The 20,241-nt window shown below is 46.4% G+C and overlaps 1 protein-coding gene across 2 annotated transcripts in view; it reads right to left on the reverse strand.

Moving 5' to 3' along the window:
• notch3 (notch receptor 3) overlaps positions 1–20,241 on the reverse strand; it is a 360,298-nt gene that overhangs the window by 102,328 nt on the left and 237,729 nt on the right. For both annotated transcript variants that reach the window (XM_068021188.1, XM_068021187.1), the window contains 4 exons: positions 11,141–11,283; positions 5,927–6,262; positions 2,586–2,708; positions 299–532 (listed from right to left, as the gene is read on the reverse strand). In XM_068021188.1, the coding sequence (XP_067877289.1) occupies positions 299–532; positions 2,586–2,708; positions 5,927–6,262; positions 11,141–11,258 (811 nt within the window). In that variant the 5' untranslated portion in view covers positions 11,259–11,283. The remainder of the gene's footprint in view (positions 1–298; positions 533–2,585; positions 2,709–5,926; positions 6,263–11,140; positions 11,284–20,241) is intronic.

Raw genomic sequence — 20,241 nt, forward strand, 5'->3', positions numbered from 1 at the left:
GTGCATGGGAACACCATCGCCTCCAAGTTGCACAACATCTCAACCTGGACATAGATCACTGTTCCTTAATTGCTGCTGTGTCAAAATCCTAGAACTCCCCAATGAACAGCACCATGGTAGCCCCTGCCCCTGATGACCTCCAGCGGTTCAAGAAAGTGGCCATCACCACCTTTTCAAGGGGCCATGAGTGATGGGAAATAAATGCTACCCTGGTCAGTGACGCCCACAACCCGAGACTAAATGAAACACAGATAAGTGTTGGGGATGCTCATGGCCAAATGCCAGTTTCAACGGTTACCTGTCTTTCCAATGCGGCATTCGCAGAAGAAGGACGCCACCCGGTCGTGGCACGTAGCTCCGTTGAAGCACACCGTCGTGGCACAGTCATCAATGTTCTCGCTGCAGTCGTCCCCTGTCCAGCCGTTGACGCACACGCAAGTGTGGCCGCCCGGAGTGTTGAAGCAAGTTCCTCCGTTGTGGCAAGCATTGGGTTGCAGGTGACACTCGTCCACATCCTCCGTGCAAAACTGACCTGGAAGGGGCATGATTCACCAAGGGTCAGAGTAGTAAAAGGCTCCTACAGACTGACAATCGGCTGTGCCATCTTTGTACTTTTCAATCATATGACCAGTCAGGTTTTAAGATCATTTCAAGTGAAAAAAAAACAGTTGAGAGTTGCAACAAGTTAGCACAATGTCTTTTACCTCTGAGCTCTGCCTCAATCCTGTCCAATGATGTCTGCTAACCAAAGGGCCCTCAGCTATCAGATCGAATAGCATAGTATTTACAGCACAGAAAGAGTCTATTCGGCCCACATGGTTCAAGTCAGTGTTTAAGCTCCACACAAGCTTCCTCGCAACCCACGTCAGCTGATCAGCAGCATGTCCTTCCATTCCTTTCTCTCTCGCATGTTTATCTAGCTTCCCCTTAGATTCATCTATGCTATTCACCTCAACCACTCCCGATGGTAGCGAGTTCCACATTCCCACCACTCTCCAGGTAAAGAAGTTTCCCCTGAATTTCCTATTGCATTTATTAATGACTATTTGATATTTATGGCCCCTATTTTGGTCTCCCCTGGAAGTGGAAGTCTCTATGCCTACCCTATCAAATTCTTTCATTATCTTAAAGGCCTTTATCAGGTCACCCCCCCCCCCCCTCCATTTTCTCTTATTTACTCCATTCCTAGTGGGAAAGAACACTGCCGACAAATTGGCCATCTCAGTTAGACTCAGTCGTGAGGATAAAAACAAAAAAATACTGGCAGTCAGTAGGCCAGGCAACAGCTTTGGAGAGGGGAACAGAGTTGAACGTTTCAGCTCAATGACCCCTCATCAGAACTGGATAAGGAAAATCTGATAAAAGGTCATTGACCTGAAATGTTTCTATTTCACATTTCCTGCATCCACGGTATTTTGTTTTGTACCCTTGGGAAGGATGGTCGGTGCAGGAAATGGAATTTCCCCATCGGTCTGGTAATGTTTGGGTTAAGGCATGTTGTTGGGCTCAAGGTAGGACAGGAAAGCTTCACTCCAAGTCAAACTGCGCGAAGACTGACGATGGTGCTATTTTCTGGCCAGTGGGGTATGTTTTCTTCTGTTTGTACAATTAATGAATATTTCTCTTACTAAACTATCACTGACATAGAATGGTAGTTTAATAAAAAGATTTTTTTTCCTTCAGCTTCTTTAGATGGTGATGGAGGAGTCTGGGGCATTGGCTGAAAGATATGATTTTGTGAGGATGAAGACGTAAGGCTGTTGCCTGACTAGTTTATGTGACAGCATTCCCAATTGTGGCACAAGTACCCACCCAGATGTTAGTGAAGAGGAGCTTGCACAGTCCACTGGGCTATGTCGTGTCCGGTGTCTGGCCGATGCTGGTTGGTCTGTCCAGACTTATTTTTAGTAGGCTTTTCCGTAGCTGGAACATTTTTCAGGGAATGTCTAACCCTCTAGAAAATGTTTTCAATCCCCAGCACTGAATTTCTGCACCTCAGCAAACACAAGACAAACGTAGGCGTGCTTTAGATTTTCTAAATTAGCACAGTTCACGTCACAGTGCCGAGGGAGTACTGCATTGTCTGGGTGCCGATCTCCCCAGTGTGCTGGCTAATATTTATCTCTCAGCCATCCCTTAAAAGAGATTATCTGATCATTTATCTCCTTGCTGTCTGTGACATTTTGCTGTGCGCAGATTGGTTGCTCCGCTTGCTACATTGCAACAGTGACGACATCTCAAAAATAACCCAGTTTTGATAAAGGGTCCATACGCAAAATCCATCCTCCGTTCTCTAAACAGATGCTGCTCGACCTGCTGAGTATTTCCAGCATTTTCTGATCTTGTTTCTAAAGGACTTCCTTGACTGTGCAGGGCTTTGGGACACGCTGAGGATGTGAAAGTCACTACATAAATGAAAGCTCCACCTTTCTTCAACACTGGAGTTAATTTGGTTTCAATAAAGAATAAGGTTTAGGACATGAGCTCTTTCCTCTTTCAACCTCAACTTCAACAGCTCCACCAGCTGCAGTTATATAGAGAGACAGAAGGGGAGGTGTTTCTGTTCATTGCTAATGCTGACGTACCTGTCCACTCAGGTGTACACTGGCAGTTGTAGGTGTTTACACCATCGACACAGGTTCCTCCATTCATGCACTTGTGTTCAGGGCAATCGTCGATGTTAATTTCACAGTTCTGTCCCTTAAAACCTGAACAGGAGAAAAATAAAACAAGGAATAAGCTGCCTGTATCCCAACTGTAACTGTAAGATTATGTAAATGTTCACTTATTCAACGGATACATCCTAAATCCACAGGAAGCAATGCGAGGCTATGGGTAACTAAACAGGTATTTGTTTAATCGAGGGCTTCAGTTTATATTGTAACGGGTATATTACATAGAATTACATAGAATGTACAGTACAGAAGAGGTCATTCGGCTCAACTAGTCTATGCCAGCATTTATGAACCACTGGAGCATTCTCCAAACATCCTCATCTAAATATCCAGCATATCCTTCTATTCCCTTCTCCCTCATGTGTTTACTTCGCTTCCACCTCAATCACTCCCTATGCTAGTGAGTTCCACAGTCTCAACACACTCTGGGTGAAGAAGTTCCTTCTGAATTCCCTATTTGATAGCAGTGAGTCAGAAATAATTTTAACTTAATTTGGTAGGTGGAATCAGGGGAACACTGGTTTAGCAACTCCGCCAGATATTCCTCCCTATTGACTTCAATGGGGAGTAAAATCAGGCAGAGCGTAAAACCAGTGTTGCATTCAAAGCCATCAGTTTCCCAATGTTAGGTTAGGTTACAATTGGTCCCCCCCCCACCTTAGGTTTTTCAATTTAATTTACCCCCTTTTAAGAGCATGTCCTCTGGTTCTACTGTTCTGGACATGGTGGGACACCAGGTCATGGTCTACATTATTTAGACCTTTTAGAATCCTAAAAAAATAGCAATCACATCACCTCTCAACCTTCCCAGTAAGAACATAGCCAATATACATAATTTCCGCTTTTAATACAATCCCCCTCCTCGGAATACAATCCCCTCATTAACCTGGCAGTAAAATATCATATCCTGTAATTCGTTCCCAGTTACCGCTTAATCTCTGGGTAAACCATCTGACCCCTCAATCATTGCCTGGTACACCCACCCAGGTACCCCATGTTGTGCCTGTATTGTATTAACAGTGTGGCTCACGTGTACTGAAGTCGGGAGTTGTTTGAAGCTGTATATCACTCGAGACGAGAGCAAGGAGCAGTGGGAATTTCTTTGTGTGCGTGCTGTCCTAGGTCACTGTTCTCTGAGCAAAAGGCTCAGCTGACTCTCATTAATTCAGTGCATTTGATGTGAAATACTTCCAATTGCTTCCTGTCCCATAGAAAACCATTTCCTGCCAAGACCCGCGAGCATGAAAAGAATCTGACATCTGACATAAATATCCCCGCTCAGTTATTTAGGAAACAGTGGCTGATCGCCAGGTAGTCATTTGCTTTTTCAAAAAAAATTCTTGAAGAAAAAAAATCTCACATGAACTTGCGACCTCTGATATACAAGCACAAATGACACTTTGACCTCCATCACATATTTCTTGTTTGACCATATTAACGGCATGGACCTTTGACCTCAATCGCCTTGGTTGCAACCAGCCTTGGATGGGTGACCATTTTTATGCCCAAGGATTGACTTCTCTTGGGGATCAGTATAGCGCCACCTCCAAGTTCAAAGGTTACCCCTACACAAGAATTGTAAGAATATTTAGGAATAGAAAAGCCCATCAGGCCTCAAACTCCCCATTTTGTAGCTATGTCCATATCTTATCTGGGTATGCCATTAACAGGCTTTACATGGGTGGTTAATGTTTTAAATACCAGTTGCATCTGTTATAATGAACCAAATGTGTGCCCACTGTATAGCCAAGTATTGGGCCAATTGTGCAACTGTTAAAAAGTATGCCAAGCATGTTATGGAGTCCAGCAGCTGATTACTGGTGTGCTTTAGATTTAAGTTTGAAGAGTTGGAATTACCATGTGTTGAACTGATGACCCATGATCCACTCTGCTGTTCCCTCTCCAGACCCTCTAATGTTCCATCACCACCTTTCTGATTATAGAGCTGTAGAACCTCAAAAAACTACTGCAGAGTAAAATTAGCTAAAGCAGTACTTCCCATGTGATGCTCCCGGAGTGGCTCACTGGGAAACCGCAACGAATAGCTACAACCCACAGAACAAGGTTAAAGGTCCCACCTCCGGTCTGTGATGTTAGCAGCTCTCAGCTGGGGCAGCGGTAGGAGTGATTAGGAGTAGGAGTCTTACATACGGCCTTCAAATCTTGGAGAGGAGAAAATCTTCCAGGGCTCCTACTCCTAAATCACTATTCAGTGACCCTCTCTTTCCCCCACTCCCTCTGAAAGCATGACTGTGGACAGGATTGGGCTCAGCTGTGATGCCCAGTAATGGTCCAGTAGCAGGCGATACCAATTGTCGGGGCTCAAATATGACTAGTGGCCACACCAGTGCAATTATGGAGGGTTCTGGTACCATTGAAACCCTCCATGGACAGCTCCCAGAGAATAGGCAAGAAAAGTAGTGTTGTCACAAGACTATCACATTTCAACAGCTGAACATACAGACTAGGAGAACAATTTATAACTGTACTATTGCCCATATTTTGTACATTTCATATGCTGACCATCACATTCTTTTAAGAATTCCTTGCCAGTGTCTATTATTTCCCTACAAGAGCCTCTATTATTTTGTCAAACACTTGTCTTCCCACAGTCACCATTCTTGGTCCGATGAAACATGGGCAGAAGGGTAGAATGTGGGGGCCAACTTACCTGTTACCAGCAGATTACCAGATAGGATGTGGACAGGATGCACAGGGCAATATTGAAAGTGGCTGCACACCAGTAGAGCAGGATGAAAGATTACAGGCAAATTTCCTTCTTTGCAACCCAACTCTAAAATATTCAGCATACACATCACTGATAACATTTCCCTAATCGTTAAGTAAAGCAAAGTGAAGTCATCCATGCAGACCATCAGTGTGCAGCCCGTTCATGCTCATTTCCTCCGGTCTCCCTCCAGTTTCACAGTGAGCCCCAACACCTCTGGCTCCTTCCGTAGCCCATGTTATAGGATGACCTGCTGACGTAAAGGTTTCCAGCTTGCACACTGATGATGTATTTAAGGGGGAGCTAGATAAACACACTTAGGGAGAAAGGAATACAAGGATATGCTGGTAGGGTGGGAGGAGGCTTGTGTGAAGCCTGAAGACCAGCATGGAGCAGTTGGGCCGAATGGCCTGTTTCTGGGCCGTACATTCTGTGCAATTAACTAGTCAAGCTTTTAACCATGAGTCTGAGACATCAACACAGAGACTATGCCATCATGAGCAAGTATACATTACATTCCCACCTGGTAAACAGGCACATTCGTAGGTCAGGTCCCCAGTCTGCCGACAGGTCCCTCCATTCTGGCACTGCGACGGTGCGCAGGGGACGTAGATACTCTCGCACTGGCGGCCCGTGAAGCCGGCCAGGCACTGGCAGCGGAAGGAGCCCGGGGTGTTGATGCACAGCCCCCCTTGCTTGCAGAGGTTGGGCACTTTGCACTCATCAATGTCTGTGCGGCAGTGTTTCCCGCTGAACCCCGGGGGGCAGGTACAGTTGTAACGATTGTTCCAGTTTGTGCAGCGAGCTCCGTTGGCACACGGGCTCGTAGCGCAGGCATCTATCTGCGAGCAGTTAGCTCCTGTGGGGATGAAAGAAAGGACGTCACAACTGACTGCTGCAGAATGTCAAACTCCTTTACTATAAAAACCTGGTGCATCAGCTTAAAGGATAAAAGCCATCAATTCTTTGCATTTAAATGTGCTGACACAACTTAGGGGTGGACTTTCCAGTACTTCACCCAAGTGGCCATTCTTTCTGGGTGAAACTGGACAGCAGACTGTGACACCATGTGGCCACCAACAGCCAACTGCAATATTTGCACTTCCAGCAGTGCCCACTAGATGGCAGTGAGGAATGGGAACCCTGATTGATCTGGCCCACTCAGGCGAATTGCTGTTTCCCCTGCTGCGGAGACTAGCCAATGCAGCACACCAGGAACTGAAAGTGGGACCTTGCTGGTTTATATGGCTCAATAGCACCCATAAAAGTGTATTTAGCCACTGTTCCACCAGGAAGCCCCATAGTAATCCTGATACTATGGCAGTAAAAATCTGATACATTCTTCCACACATCATCTAACTGAGAGCTAAAATACTCCTTTACCACTTACTATAACATTGTGATTGTAAATCTTATCGATTATATACATTGGGTAGAATTTCCTCTGTGTGCATAAGGCATGTGTTTGGATGAAACTCCTCAATTCACTATTCAATTAAGTTTTAAACATTTAGAACACCGTCTTTTCAAAAATCGCAAATGGAACGATTTCACTCAAACCCATTAACCAATTTACTAAAAACAGCACAGAAAGGAATATCAAACCCATGATGTACAAAGAGAGAGATTCTAGTATCCTGCGTTATTGAAAGTCAGTCCCCTATATATTGTGCACACAAAAATCAAACCTGACAGTGCGATGTATAAGCCAGAATTTATATTAATTCCAAAATTTACTGCCTTAAAATGACATTTGCCAGCGAAATTCACCTCCTGGTATTTGCAGTAATTACAATCATTTGTTCGTATCTCAGTTAATCCTGAAACCAAAAGCATTACTGCTAGGGACAGGAGATGGGACAACCTACTGCAGAGCTGACTGCACACCTGCCTGAAACAATGTCCACCCTTTGTAAACAGTCATAATTCAGCGCATTTTCTTTTCCAGCTGCATTTTTGTGGACCCCTCTGTTTCGGGATACACAGGATACATAACAAATGCAGAAATTCACAACGAATGCACATTTTATTCAGCCATTTCTAACCCACAGTTTTCACTGTTTGGAGATAAGATATAAAATGTGATGTTAAGTGAGAACAGGCTCCAGTACTAAATATTCTCAGAAGGCCATTTAACACAGACCTGCATTTGTATAGCACCTTTCATGGCCTCATGGTGTCCCAAAGTGCTTTACAGCCTATTAAGGACCTTTTGAATTGTAGTTACTGCTGTAATTTATGAAACACAGCAGCCAATTAGCGCACAGCAAACTCCCACAGACAGCAATAGTCATAGAGTCATAGAGAGATACAGCACTGAAACAGGCCCTTCAGCCCACTGAGTCTATGCCGACCAACAACCATCCATTTATACTAATCCTACATTAATCCGATATTCCCTACCACATCCCTACACTAGGGGCAAGTTACAATGGCCAACTTATCTATCAACCTGCAAGTCTTTGGCTGTGGGAGGAAACCAAAGCACCAGGTGGAAACCCACGTGGTCACAGGGAGAACTTGCAAACTCCGCACAGGCAGTACCCTGAACCGAAACAGAGTAGCTGGAGCTGTGAGGCTGCGGTGCTAACCACTGCGCCGCCCCAAATGTGATAACAAGCAGATAATCTGTTTCAGTGAATGTTGGTTGAGGGATAAATATTTGTCAGAACACCAATGAGATTGCCTTTCTTTGAAATAGTACCATGGGGTCTTTTATGTCCACCTAAGAGGGGCACTTGGGGCCTCAATTTAAGGTTTCTTTCAAAAGATGGCTCCTCCAACCGTGCAGCACACCTTCAGTTCTGCACTGGGCATGCCAGCCTAGATTTTGTGCTGAAGTTTCTGGAGCGGGGCTTAAAAAGCATCTCACAACTCGGGTGAAAAATTAGAAAGCTAAAATACATCACACATGATGCTGAGATATGTAGGACTGGAAGGTCCTCGGTTCAATCCTTGCCAGCTGCTGAACTAACTCATTTCAGCTAATGCTGGGATATTAAAATCAACCTCAATATCCATGAACCAGGGAGAATTTTTTTTAAACTCAGCTGGTATTTCTAGTCCTCATCCTGTGACTCAATGTGTACCATCTACAAGATGCACTGCAGCAACTCACCACACCTCCTTAGACAGCACCTTCCAAACCCGTGACTTCTTCCACCTAGAAGGACAAGGGCAGCAGATGCAAGGGAACATCATCACCTGCAAGTTCCCCTCCAAGCCACATACCACCCTGACTTGGAACTACATTGCCGTTCCTTCACTGTCGCTGGGTCAAAATCCTGGAACTCCCTTCCTAACAGCACTGTGGGTGTACCTACCCCACATGGATTGCAGCGGTTCAAGAAAGCAGCTCACCATCACCTTCTCATGGGCAATTAGGGATGGGTAACAAATGCTGGCCTAGCCAGCAATGCCCACATCCCATGAAACGCATAAAAAAACCCTGTGCATGTGTGAGTGAAGATACGATTAGGATCTGCCATCACACTTTCCCTCTCCTTGTGGTGGATTAGTCACGGTGGATTAGACCAATTGGTCACGGTGTAGTTCCACATACGTACTGTTACTCAGGCAAAGTAGCTGAGGGATTCCAGCACCAGCAACTCTGAGGGGGGAAGAGCAAAATGGAGAAAACATCTTTGGCTTGACTCAGGAGCGAAGTGACTCAAAAGAATCCAAGATGAAAAGCAGACAAAGGAGGGATTAAGAGGATTATCACACAGATCAAAGAGCTCACACCTATAATTAACGTGTAACAGTGTTAAAATCTACTCGCACCAAGGGGAAAGAAAATCTTACGAGAGAAATTAACGGCAAATTGACAACTGGAATTGCATTGAAGACGTGGGGGGGAATTTTATGCTGGTGGCGGGGGTCTTGATGTGGGGGGAAACCGACACGGAGATCCCCGCGTTGCCTCTTTTCTGGAAGACCTGCCAATTTAGTACCAATCAGGCACTTAAGTGGACAGTGGCAGACCTTCCATAGGATTTAGGACCCCGTCGCTGGAAGACCTGCCCTTGGAGAGTTGCCGGCCAATCAGAGGCCAGCAGCTGCAGCGCCACTGCGGAGGTGGTGACTGCTGCTGGAAGTAACCGTCCTAGAAGCCGGGGATCGTCGGAGCTCTGGGATTTCCTCCCAAACCTCGTTGCCTCTCCACCTCTCTCTCCTTTTACAGGATGCAGCCTGCTTGACCAAGCATTTAGCCACCTGTTCTTGTATCTCCTCCTTTGGCTCGGTGTCAAATCTTGTCATAATTGCATTCCAGTCTTGGGATGTTTTCCTATGTTAAAGGCAAGTTGTCTTGTATTGTCACCGGCTGGGTGAGGCCCATGTGCTGGGAGCTGGTGGCAGTAGCACCTTCAACATCGAAGAACTTCCCAAGGTGGCATGAGGAAAACAAATGTCACCTCAAAGGGCAGAGATCAGAAAGAACTGGCCAATTGCTTGGCCCAAGGAATGAGTTGTTAAGAAGGGCCTTAAAGGAAGGGAGGGAGGGAAAGAGAGAGGGAGAGAATTCCAGAGAGTGAGACCTAGGCAACTGAAGGCACAGCTACCAATAGTGGAGTGTAGCATGGCACACGGGCATTATAAACAGCAGAGATGGTAATGCATTCCCCAAAAAAGACATAGGAAACCCAGTTGGTAGAATAATTATTGTATTAAGCTGGAGGAGGGGAGTGGGTCAGGGAAGCGGTGGGGTGCTGGACCTGGGAGAGGCTCACTGCCCTGATTTTGAAAGCACGGTTGGAATGTTATGCTCCCACCTGTGGCAGGTTTGGAGGTGGGGAGAACATAAAACCGGGTGGGATGGTGGCTGGGGGTTGTGGGGGTGGGGTGGAGGATGGGTGGGGGCTTCCCACCTCCGCCGCAATTTAGTCCGGGGCAGTAAGGCCTGTGAATGGCCTTCCCGCCCCGCTGCCAACTGAAGCCCTTAACTGGGTAATTAACCCCCAACTGAAGGCTTCTTCTCGCCGCAGCTACAATTACCCATGGAGCGCACAGCCCTGTCACCACACAGGAAGCACGGCACCAAAAACGGGCTGCTTCCTGGCTGCGGGTGGGGAGTGGGGGATGGTGGTGGTGAGGTCCCTTGTTCAAAGGCACTTAGTGCCTGAAGGAGGGACCCGGAATCGGGAATGGGGGCCAACGGAGGGCCACGACCCTGTCCTTGCAGCTGATCGCCACCCTCTCCCCACTGTGACCCCCACCCAGCGAGACCCCCTCCTACTTGAGGTCTGGGTCCGAAGACGATTCCTGACCTCCAGGACATTCGCCAATAGTTGGGTGAAGGAAGTGGGGCATGCGCAGGAAGCCAGAGTTAAGAAGGGTTGTAGCGCTGGATGAGGTTGCAGATAGGGAGGGACAAGGCCATGAAAACTTGCCTAGTTCACTAAAGTCAGTAAGCTGCTGAGAGAAAGAGCACTAGTACAGCACTGCAAAAGCAACTTTTAACTCCCTAGTTTTCTTCTCTTCATGCTTCCTCCTGGGTCATATCAACCAGCATGAGATCTGCTCCCAGACCATCACCAGTGCTGGTCTTAACTGCCTGCCAACAGATGAATGAGAGTAGTTTGATGAACACACCGCATCCCATCTTCTCTCTCCTTCCTGCAGATTACCAGATAAGGTCTGATGCTCCAGCCCACAGCTATCATAGTGCTGAGTGTTGGTCCCACATTGCTCCATGATTTCCCATGTATAATTTTGTACACATATAGAACTAACTTACCTCTGAACCCTCGTGTACAGCTGCACGTGTACTGTGCTGTGCCATCCACTATTGAACTGGTGCACATTCCTCCGTTTAAACATGGTGACCTTTGGCAGGGGTCAGGAAATTGGCACATGTTGCCAAGGTAACCAGATCGACACCTGTATAAACCAAGTAAGAAAGAGGGTGTTAGCTTCTTACGCATCTTAGGGATTGGAACAATTATATCAGGGAATCAACAATTACTCAAAGGCAGCCAGTTTTCAAGAGCTGGTAACTCGAAGAACTATCCCATAAAACAACCAACTGAAATCAATTCTACATTATGAGTACTCAGCGTAAATAAGACACGGATCCAGGAACGTCTCGGGAATATGCTAATTTCTCCGACTTCGGCTGGGATAGAATAAAATACACTACAGTTACTGTTCCCCTACTGAGTGCATTTGCTGGGAGCAGATTGGGCATAACCATGATGCCCTTCCCCCACGGTCAAACATCCTGTTGACATTTAGTATTTCGGCTCGTGCATTAAGAATTACCACTTCACCAAACTGTTGGAGAGCAGCCACCATCTGTGGAGTGCCTCCACCACCTAATTGAAGTCTTGTACATTATGAAGAGTAGACATAGAGATGTTTCCACTTGTGAGGGAGACCTAAACAAGAGGCAATAAATCTTAAGATAGTCACCAATAAATCCAATAGCAAACTTCTTTACACAGAGAGTGGTGAGAATGTGGAACTCACTACCCATGGAGTAGTTGAGGTGAATAGTATCGTTGCATTTAAGAGGAAGTTAGATAAACACGCGAGAGAGAAAGGAATAGAAGGATATGCTGAAAGGGTGAGATGAAGAGGATGGGACAAAGCTTATGCAGAGCCTGGATCGACATGGATCTGTGGGCTGAATGGTCTAATATTGTGCTGTAAATACTATGCAAACTGTTGGAGCTTTCATAACCACGGGGGAGGAAATTAGAGAGAAAAGAATTCAGCGTGGGAGGCAGGAGTTAACTTCTCAACTGAGGCTTCTTCTCTCCAGTGGGAGGAATGAGCAAATAAAAATTAAAGCAATTATATTAGACCAATAACAGAACATTAACTGATAACATTGTTGGTAATAAATCTACAGCGAGTGGAGGAGCTCGGGTTTCTCAGGCTTGTAACTGAGCTCCCCTGTTAAACGCTAGAGTCCGACAGCTTGTTCTCATCAAGCGGCCCAGTCCAGGAAGCCCTCGATGTGGCTTGAAGAGGATGAAGACTTTCCCACACTGTCATCTCCCTGACCACCGGAGCTCTGAAACATCCGCGCAACCAGCTGCGTTTCTTCGCCCCCTTTATCATCAACTCTCCCATGTTTTAGATTTAGAGATACAGCACTGAAACAGGCCCTTCGGCCCACCGAGTCTGTGCCGACCATCAACCACCCACTAATACTAATCCTACACTAATCCCATATTCCTACCACATCCCCACCTGTCCCTATATTTTCCCTACCACCTACCTATACTAGGGGCAATTTCTATTGGCCAATTTACCTATCAACCTGCAAGTCTTTGGCATGTGGGAGGAAACCGGAGCACCCGGAGGAAACCCACGCAGACACAGGGAGAACTTGCAAACTCCACACAGGCAGTACCTGGAATTGAACCCGGGTCGCTGGAGCTGTGAGGCTGCGGTGCTAACCACTGCGCCACTGTGCCGCCCATGTCTTGTCCAACGTTCCCTCCAAACTGCATGGCCGTGTAGCAACCCAATAGTTTCCGCGCAGCAGTCGGCCCCTTTAAGTTATCACGTGTACATGGGGGTGCAAAATTTTTTCAAGGGGCCGTGCACTTAAACAAATCACCCGCGCACCCCAAAAAAAAAATTAGTTGCTTATGGCCCCACTGCAGTCAAAAACTTCCCCCTGCCCTCTCCGGTTCCTGCTCCACCAGTGTTTTATTTCAGAGCAGCTTCAGTACTTTTGGCTGTTAATCATTTACTTCCAACATTTCACTGCCACCGCCCCTAGCAAAAGGTCACTTCATTGCTGCATGGAGCTTTGTTTGCAACTCCCCCTCTAATAGCACTGTGGGCATACTTGCACCAGATGGACTGCAGCAGTTCAAGAAGGCAGCTCACCACCACCTTCTCAAAGGCAATTAGGGATGGGCAACAAATGCTGGCCTGGCCAGCGGCGCCCACATCCCATGAAAGAATTTTTTAAAAAGTCAATGGGCCACCAACTTGAAAGACTCCAGGGCATGTAAAATTGTACTTGAAGTGAGTCGGGGTTTAGCTACAGGAAATAAATGCCATTTCTTACACTCCAGATGGACCGCTGTTTCCTGCACCTGTATTTACGGTGAGGGCCGTTCGACAGCAGCTGCAGTAAGACCAGCGTCAGTCAGCACCATTATTATATTGGTGCTTGGAGGCAGGAGAATGGCACTAAAGCTGTGGGTGCCCCCTTGGCCATTTTCCTTTGTGGTGACTACTGGGCTTGTCTGGGAGGCAGCTGGAGTACAGTTAGATTCTCTGCCTGTCACCAGCTCAGTAGTAGCACTACTAGTGATCTGCCCAAGGACAGGTCCTCTGCTCATTTCTCCACCCCTTCACAGTCCTGTGCTTTCCTCTTCAGTTGCTCTTAACAGCCCCCCATTGTTTTCCATGAGAAATGAGTATTATGACTGGAGGAAAAGTGCATGAGGTATATATACATATTCATATGGCTGGGAAAGCAGTTATAGTTCGATGTCAAGGTTAACAATCCATTCAACAGCTTCAGCTGATGCAGTGTGAATGGTTGTGATGCCACCAGGAATGAACCTCTCAGGGCAAGAGTTCAATATGTGGGTGGCCACAGTCACAATTTGAGCTGGTCCTCAAGTTCTACTGTGGAGCAAGTGGCCACACTTTCCCCAACCCGTCCTCAAGTGGTTACGGCAATGTCCAGATTTTCTGTGGCAGGTTGAAACCTGCGACTCCACCACTTGAGTCAATTATCAGGTTGCAGTTGGTGATGTTAGCAGTCAACCAGGAGGTGTGCCATCGAGGGATGGGGCTGTCGCGTGTTCCAGTAGGGGCTATGAGATTTCAGGCGAATGCGTGGGGTTTTTTTTTTGAGGTCCTGTATCAATGGGAGTGCTTCATTAGCTGTCAGCTGGTGGTGTTCTTTCAGCAGAATGTTTTCCCTGCAGACATCAAGAGGTTCAATGCGTGCTAACACAGAAAGCCACTTGAGCTGTGTTGGTCTCAACATTCCAGGGGAGACAGCAATCTTCACGTAGTCCTCCTGTTAATGTAAGTTTTCCAACTTCAAAACCTGCAAATTAATGTGCTAGCCACTGCGCCACCGCAGACTCACAGCTCCAGCGACCCAGGTTCAATTCTGGGTACTGCCTGTGTGGAGTTTGCAAGTTCTCCCTGTGACCGTGTGGGTTTCCTCCGGGTGCTCCGGTTTCCTCCGACAGCCAAAGACTTGCAGGTTGATCAGTAAATTGGCCATTGTAAAAATTGCCCCTAGTGCAGGTAGGTGGTAGGAGAATTGAGGGAAGGTGGGGATGTGAGAGGGAAAATGGGATTAATGTAGGATTAGTATAAATGGGTGGTTAATGGTCGGCGTGGACTCGGTGCGCCGAAGGGCCTGCTTCGGTGCTGTATCTCTATGACTCTATAATGCTGTCAAGAAGGCGTCCGAACTCCAGTCACCCGGCTCCCGGTCCAAGCAAAAAAAAAACCCACTGGATACATGAGGTGGTTACCCATTGCCTTCCTCATGTGGCCTTTAAAGGAAACACAAGTCCTCTTCCCAAAGGATCCTCCGCCTGTAAGCAGCTGTTGTCCCTCGTGGTTCTACTCTTCCGCTACCACTACTCAAAATTCTCTGGTTCCACCATAGACCATGGCTCGTAACCCTGAGCATGGGATCCTTAGCGGAGTATCCTGCTGACCACTAACATTTAAGGGGGTTTCCATTCTTGTGTGGTTGTGCCCAGTTTTAGCTATAGCTCCCTTCGTAGAACACCACTGTAATGTGGAATATTGATAATTACACAACTAGGTTAGCAAACACTACAGGAAACATCACAATCTGCAAACTCACACAGCCAGACCAAGCATTTTTTTTTTTTAAAAACAGTACACCAATTTACATAAATAGGAATTACAACACAGCCATTTGGCCCAACCAGTCTGTATTGGTCTTTATTCCCCATGTGAGCAGAAGTCCTGATCTCATCTGATAGTCCTAAACCTGAGTATGAGCTGTGTCTGTTACTGGGTCCCAGGTTGATGCACCAACAATGTGCCTGTCAATGGAAATCCCAGGCCCAGGTTCTAGCAGAACCCACTCCTGGGGGTCCCTAGTATAAGCCAAACACACATTATGCACTTCTACAATATTCTGCTGATTCCATTCATCTGATTAGAGACAGCCCTTGGAAATTGGGTTCATTACCACCAACTGAATTCATTGTGACATGGTGAGAACCTGGGGTGCATTTTATTCCATTGTCAAAGAAAAGGCAGCCAGGAATCTAATGTGATGTTCCTCTCACTTTGCAATGCTATTTTATTGCTGAGATTAGCAGATGGAGGAAATCCTAGCCAGTGTTTGACATTTGTTCGTTAACTGCAAGTTGCTGGGGCTGAAACTGTCAGCGTGGCCATGGAGACGTTTAGTAGGTCAGGGAACCAGGATTGGCTTTCTCACCTCCACCATTCAGCAGCTGGCCCACCAGAAAGAGTTTACATTTTTGAGGAGGGGAAGGAAGGAGAAGAATTGGACTAAAATAAAAAGATCTATACATCAGTCTGGAAAAAAAAGTGAAAAATGATTGAAAATGATAAACGACACCACAGAGGGAGTCTCCCTATTGTTGTTTTGTGGTGACCATTTTGCCTCCTTTTGTTTTCTCCTGGTGGACACAAGAATTAAGACTAAAACACAGCATTGTGGGGAATGAAAGGGGTCGCAAGGTCACCTGCTGCACAATGAGGCTGATTTAGGCCTTGGGCTTCGTTCTTCCACCCTTAAACTACAGCGGCTGCATTCCACAAGCTTCTGTCTCTACTGCTGCGGAAATAGGCTGATCCACTAATCATAATCTACCCGGATAATGAGGTATTACACAGCCCCCTCCGAGGCAGTCTCATTCCATCTCGCAGCAGGCGCTTTGGCCCTTTGAGGCCTGAACTTTGCTTTTTCTTCCCCACAAAAACAGAATCAGCTTCTCACCGCCCAGCGTTGACTTTTTCCCCGATAGTGCCACTCCCTTTTCTTTCCCTCTAAAAGAGACGTTTTCTCACAGTTCCCCAATTGTTTGGTGCAGAAAATCCATTAGCCAAGAAAATAGGGTGCAGTGTAAAGCGATTTGCTACCAGCCCATTTCCTGTCACTGGTGCAGACCAATTCTATATTGTCTGATTCTTGACTAACACTGGAACTCCATTTTTGTTATCGGACCTCCTCATCACAAACCACCCTGGAGATGGGACAGAGAGTGGCAGAGCTGTTTCCAAGCCTCACATCGCTGTGTAAAATGGCCATGATGTAGACCACCAGAACCAATGGAACTTTTAATAAAAAATTAGGAGAACAAAAAGTTAGCACACTGTGAAAGTTCAGTCTCAAGCAGGTAAGGTGTGTGCTATTATTTTCAAATCCCTCCCTCACTCTCTATTCTCCACCAACCCTCTGAGATTTCTGCACTCCTCCAATTTGGCCTCTGATTTTCATTGTTCCACCAACCTGCGTCTTCAGCTGCTTAGGCACTAAACTATGAAATTCCCTCCCTAAATCGCTGTCTCTCTTCCTCTCTCACCTCCTTTAGGACTCGCCTTAAACCCTACTTCTTCAATCACCTGCCCTAAAATCAGTGTGAAGGTCTATCTGACAAACACTTCTATGAAGCACTCTGGGAGGTTTTACTATGTTAAAGGTGCCACATAAATGCAAGTTATCGTTATCATAATGTTACATCATCTCACTGCCCCTTGAGATTTCAATTTGCCCCAACTCCTGGCTGTTCTGGAATCAGTTAGATCAGCAAAGACTTGGAACAATGGTGTGGCTTGATTCCATACTGGCCGGTTCTTGGAGGAACTAGTGTTTAGTCTGTCAGCACCCAGCCGAATGGGCGAGTCCCTGTTGCAGTCTGTGTGGCCCTCATCGCTGAACAAAGAAATGCACTGTAGAAAAGCAGTGCGTCAGTCAAGAGAAGAAGTGGGACCCTTAATTGTGAAAAAGCAGGAAAGTGCACTAAACAAGCATGTATGAAGGTTTCCCAAGTTGCTGCATTTACGAGGAGAAATTAATACATGGGTTTAGCATTAAGACATTGCGTGGCTGGTGCTGTTTGATGCCTGTAATCTGCTTTCCTGGGCCCAGTTGCTTGCAGTTAAATGGGGATAGGGCCAGAGGTCGTCTCCCAGATAATAAAAATGTCACCCAGGTGAAGTGCTGCTGCCGACTTCCCCCAATGGTATGTTGCATTTTCCTCCTTGGTGTCTCACTCCCTTGGAACTATTTCCAGCCAAGTTATTATTGCCCGAGATCCCAGTTGCCATGGTTTCACCACAGGCAAATAAGCAGGCTCCAATGGCCGCCAGTCACACCAATACATAATTAGTCACCACTGTCCTGCTCCATACTGTTGGTTTATAAAAAAAGCTGGGAGGAAAGCTTCAATGTTGCAATAAAATAAATAAAGCCCTTTTTAATATAGCTGTACATTTTTGCAGGTCAAAGCACAGCCAGTTCCAAGAACAATATTTAAAGGGCAGTTGGTGAGAACAGATTTACTGGATAGAAATATTTTATTCATGTACGAAGGGGCATTCAATATTTACTTAACAGTAATTATTGGAGAAAGGGGATGTTTGGCTTCATGTCTCGAAGCTTCTGCTTAAAGGTTCTCAAAGGACGCATGGTGATAGGAGCAGATTCCAATAATTTAGCACTAGTTCAAGGATTGGGCGTGCCATTCCAGAACAAGAGTCCGAGTCCCACGGTTCAAATCCCACCCGGTTCCCCACTGTCTCTTCTCACCTTTGATGTCGTGGGCCTGCACCTCAAATTTGCACTGACCGCTAGTCCCACAGTCTTAGCATGAAGATGGATGACTCTCCTCATCAAACAGAGAAAGGGGCATGGTTAATCCTATGTGTTTCTACTTTATTGCCTCTTACCCCATCCATTGCCGCTCCAAAATGTCTTAACAGAATGGAGTAGAGCAGAGAACTCTCTTTCTCTGACCAATTCCCCAGTTTACAGCAAACAGGTGCTCTGGCTACATGCTGACATTGAGCAATGTCTCACTCTCCCTTCGGACAAACTAAGATGTTTCGCTCTTTTTTTTTATAAAGAGATACAGCACTGAAACAGGCCCTTCGGCCCACCGAGTCTGTGCCGACCATCAACCACCCATTTGTACTAATCCTAAACTAATTCCATATTCCTACCACATCCCCACCTGTCCCTATATTTCCCTGCCACCTACCTACACTAGGGGTAATTTATAATGGCCAATTTACCTATCAACCTGCAAGTCTTTTGGCTGTGGGAGGAAACCGGAGCACCCGGAGAAAACCCACGCAGACACAGGGAGAACTTGCAAACTCCACACAGGCAGTACCTGGAATTGAACCCGGGTTGCTGGAGCTGTGCGGCTGCGGTGCTAACCACTGCGCCGCCCCACAATAGCCATTGGGACCCGGTGACTCCAGCCCCCGATTGGTGCACAACTTTTAAGTCAGCAGTTGGGCTGCTCCGAGGGTTCAGGCATGTTTACCTCAACTGTAATGCGGAGCACCATTAAATGAAGTTCTTTTTATGTTGTCTGATGCAACATAAATGAGATGTGGAGTTCAGTTGGTTGAAGATCTCAAGCAGGTTTATGAACAGCTATTATATACAGTACAGAACTAACTATTTACAGCACCTGCCTCTAGGTGTACAGCTACAGAGCGACCCTGGCTGATAGTCACATGACTACATCCAGGTACTTAGCTCATTAGCATACTAAGATCTTAAAGGGATATCACTCTTAGAGGAAATCATACATCATCAACTGGAGCTTAAACATAACTGTCAGAAATGAGACATTAACCAAAGCCCCATCTGCCCTCTTGGGTAGACGTAACAGATCCCATGGCACTATATCGATGAACGGCAGGGGAGCTCTCCCTGGTGAACTGGCCTCAACCAACATCACTAAAACAGATTATCTTGTCATTTGTTTCATTGTTGTTTGTGTAAACTTGCACAAATTGGCTTCCACGTTTCCTTCCAAAGCATATTGCCCAGGCTCACACACAACGAACAGCTTCTTGAGCAAGGCCCCAGAGGCTTTCATTGCCCAAAGGGCTGTATCCCAGCAGGAGTCAGCGCCATCAAGGGAGAACAAGGAAATCAAGACTGGACCCACGGTATTAGACAAGCCAATGGCCTAAGCCAACATCACCACTCCAAAGGGTGATGGGTACACCGGCTCAATTTGCATTTGTAACATTTTTGACTGTACTCGTTGCCTTGGTTAACGCACTACTGGTTTTAGCCTTGCTGACCCTTTCTTTGGAAACATTGGAATGTGTAATGGAAAAATAAAGTCCAGGTGGCCTGGGTCAGGATCATCATCTACTACTCGTCTGTAAATGAAATGAAAAGATTTCTTTACATGCCACTGCACAAACTGCTCCCCGCTCCCCCCCTCCACCAATTTCCAGAGTTTGAAATAAGAAAGGCAGGAACAAAGGTCAGTCTGGGCTGCAAATCACATCTTGTAATTCCTTATGTTTGTTATCAGTATGGGCACGATAGCAGGGTTGTACATGTTACAATAGCGAGGCAGCACCCAGCTCCTATTCACTGTGTAACCTTAATTGCAGAGACATAAGCCTGGTGTCTGGGTGGAGCCTCTTGGCTGGGGGTGGTGGTTAGCATTTGTGTATAGTGAAGATGTCAGGGTCACAGATCTTACTAGCTCTCCTGTGCCACTCGGGAACTCAAACAAGGCTACAGTGCGATTTCACTTAATTATGCAGACCTTGGAAGGGCTTGCTGCAACTCTTAAAGGGGCTGGTCAAACTTAAAGGCGCAGTATTGCCTTGGAAGAAAATCTTGCAGGACAAAAT

The sequence above is a fragment of the Heterodontus francisci genome, chromosome 43, assembly GCF_036365525.1.
Source record: "Heterodontus francisci isolate sHetFra1 chromosome 43, sHetFra1.hap1, whole genome shotgun sequence".
Classification (NCBI taxonomy): Eukaryota; Metazoa; Chordata; class Chondrichthyes; order Heterodontiformes; family Heterodontidae; genus Heterodontus; species Heterodontus francisci.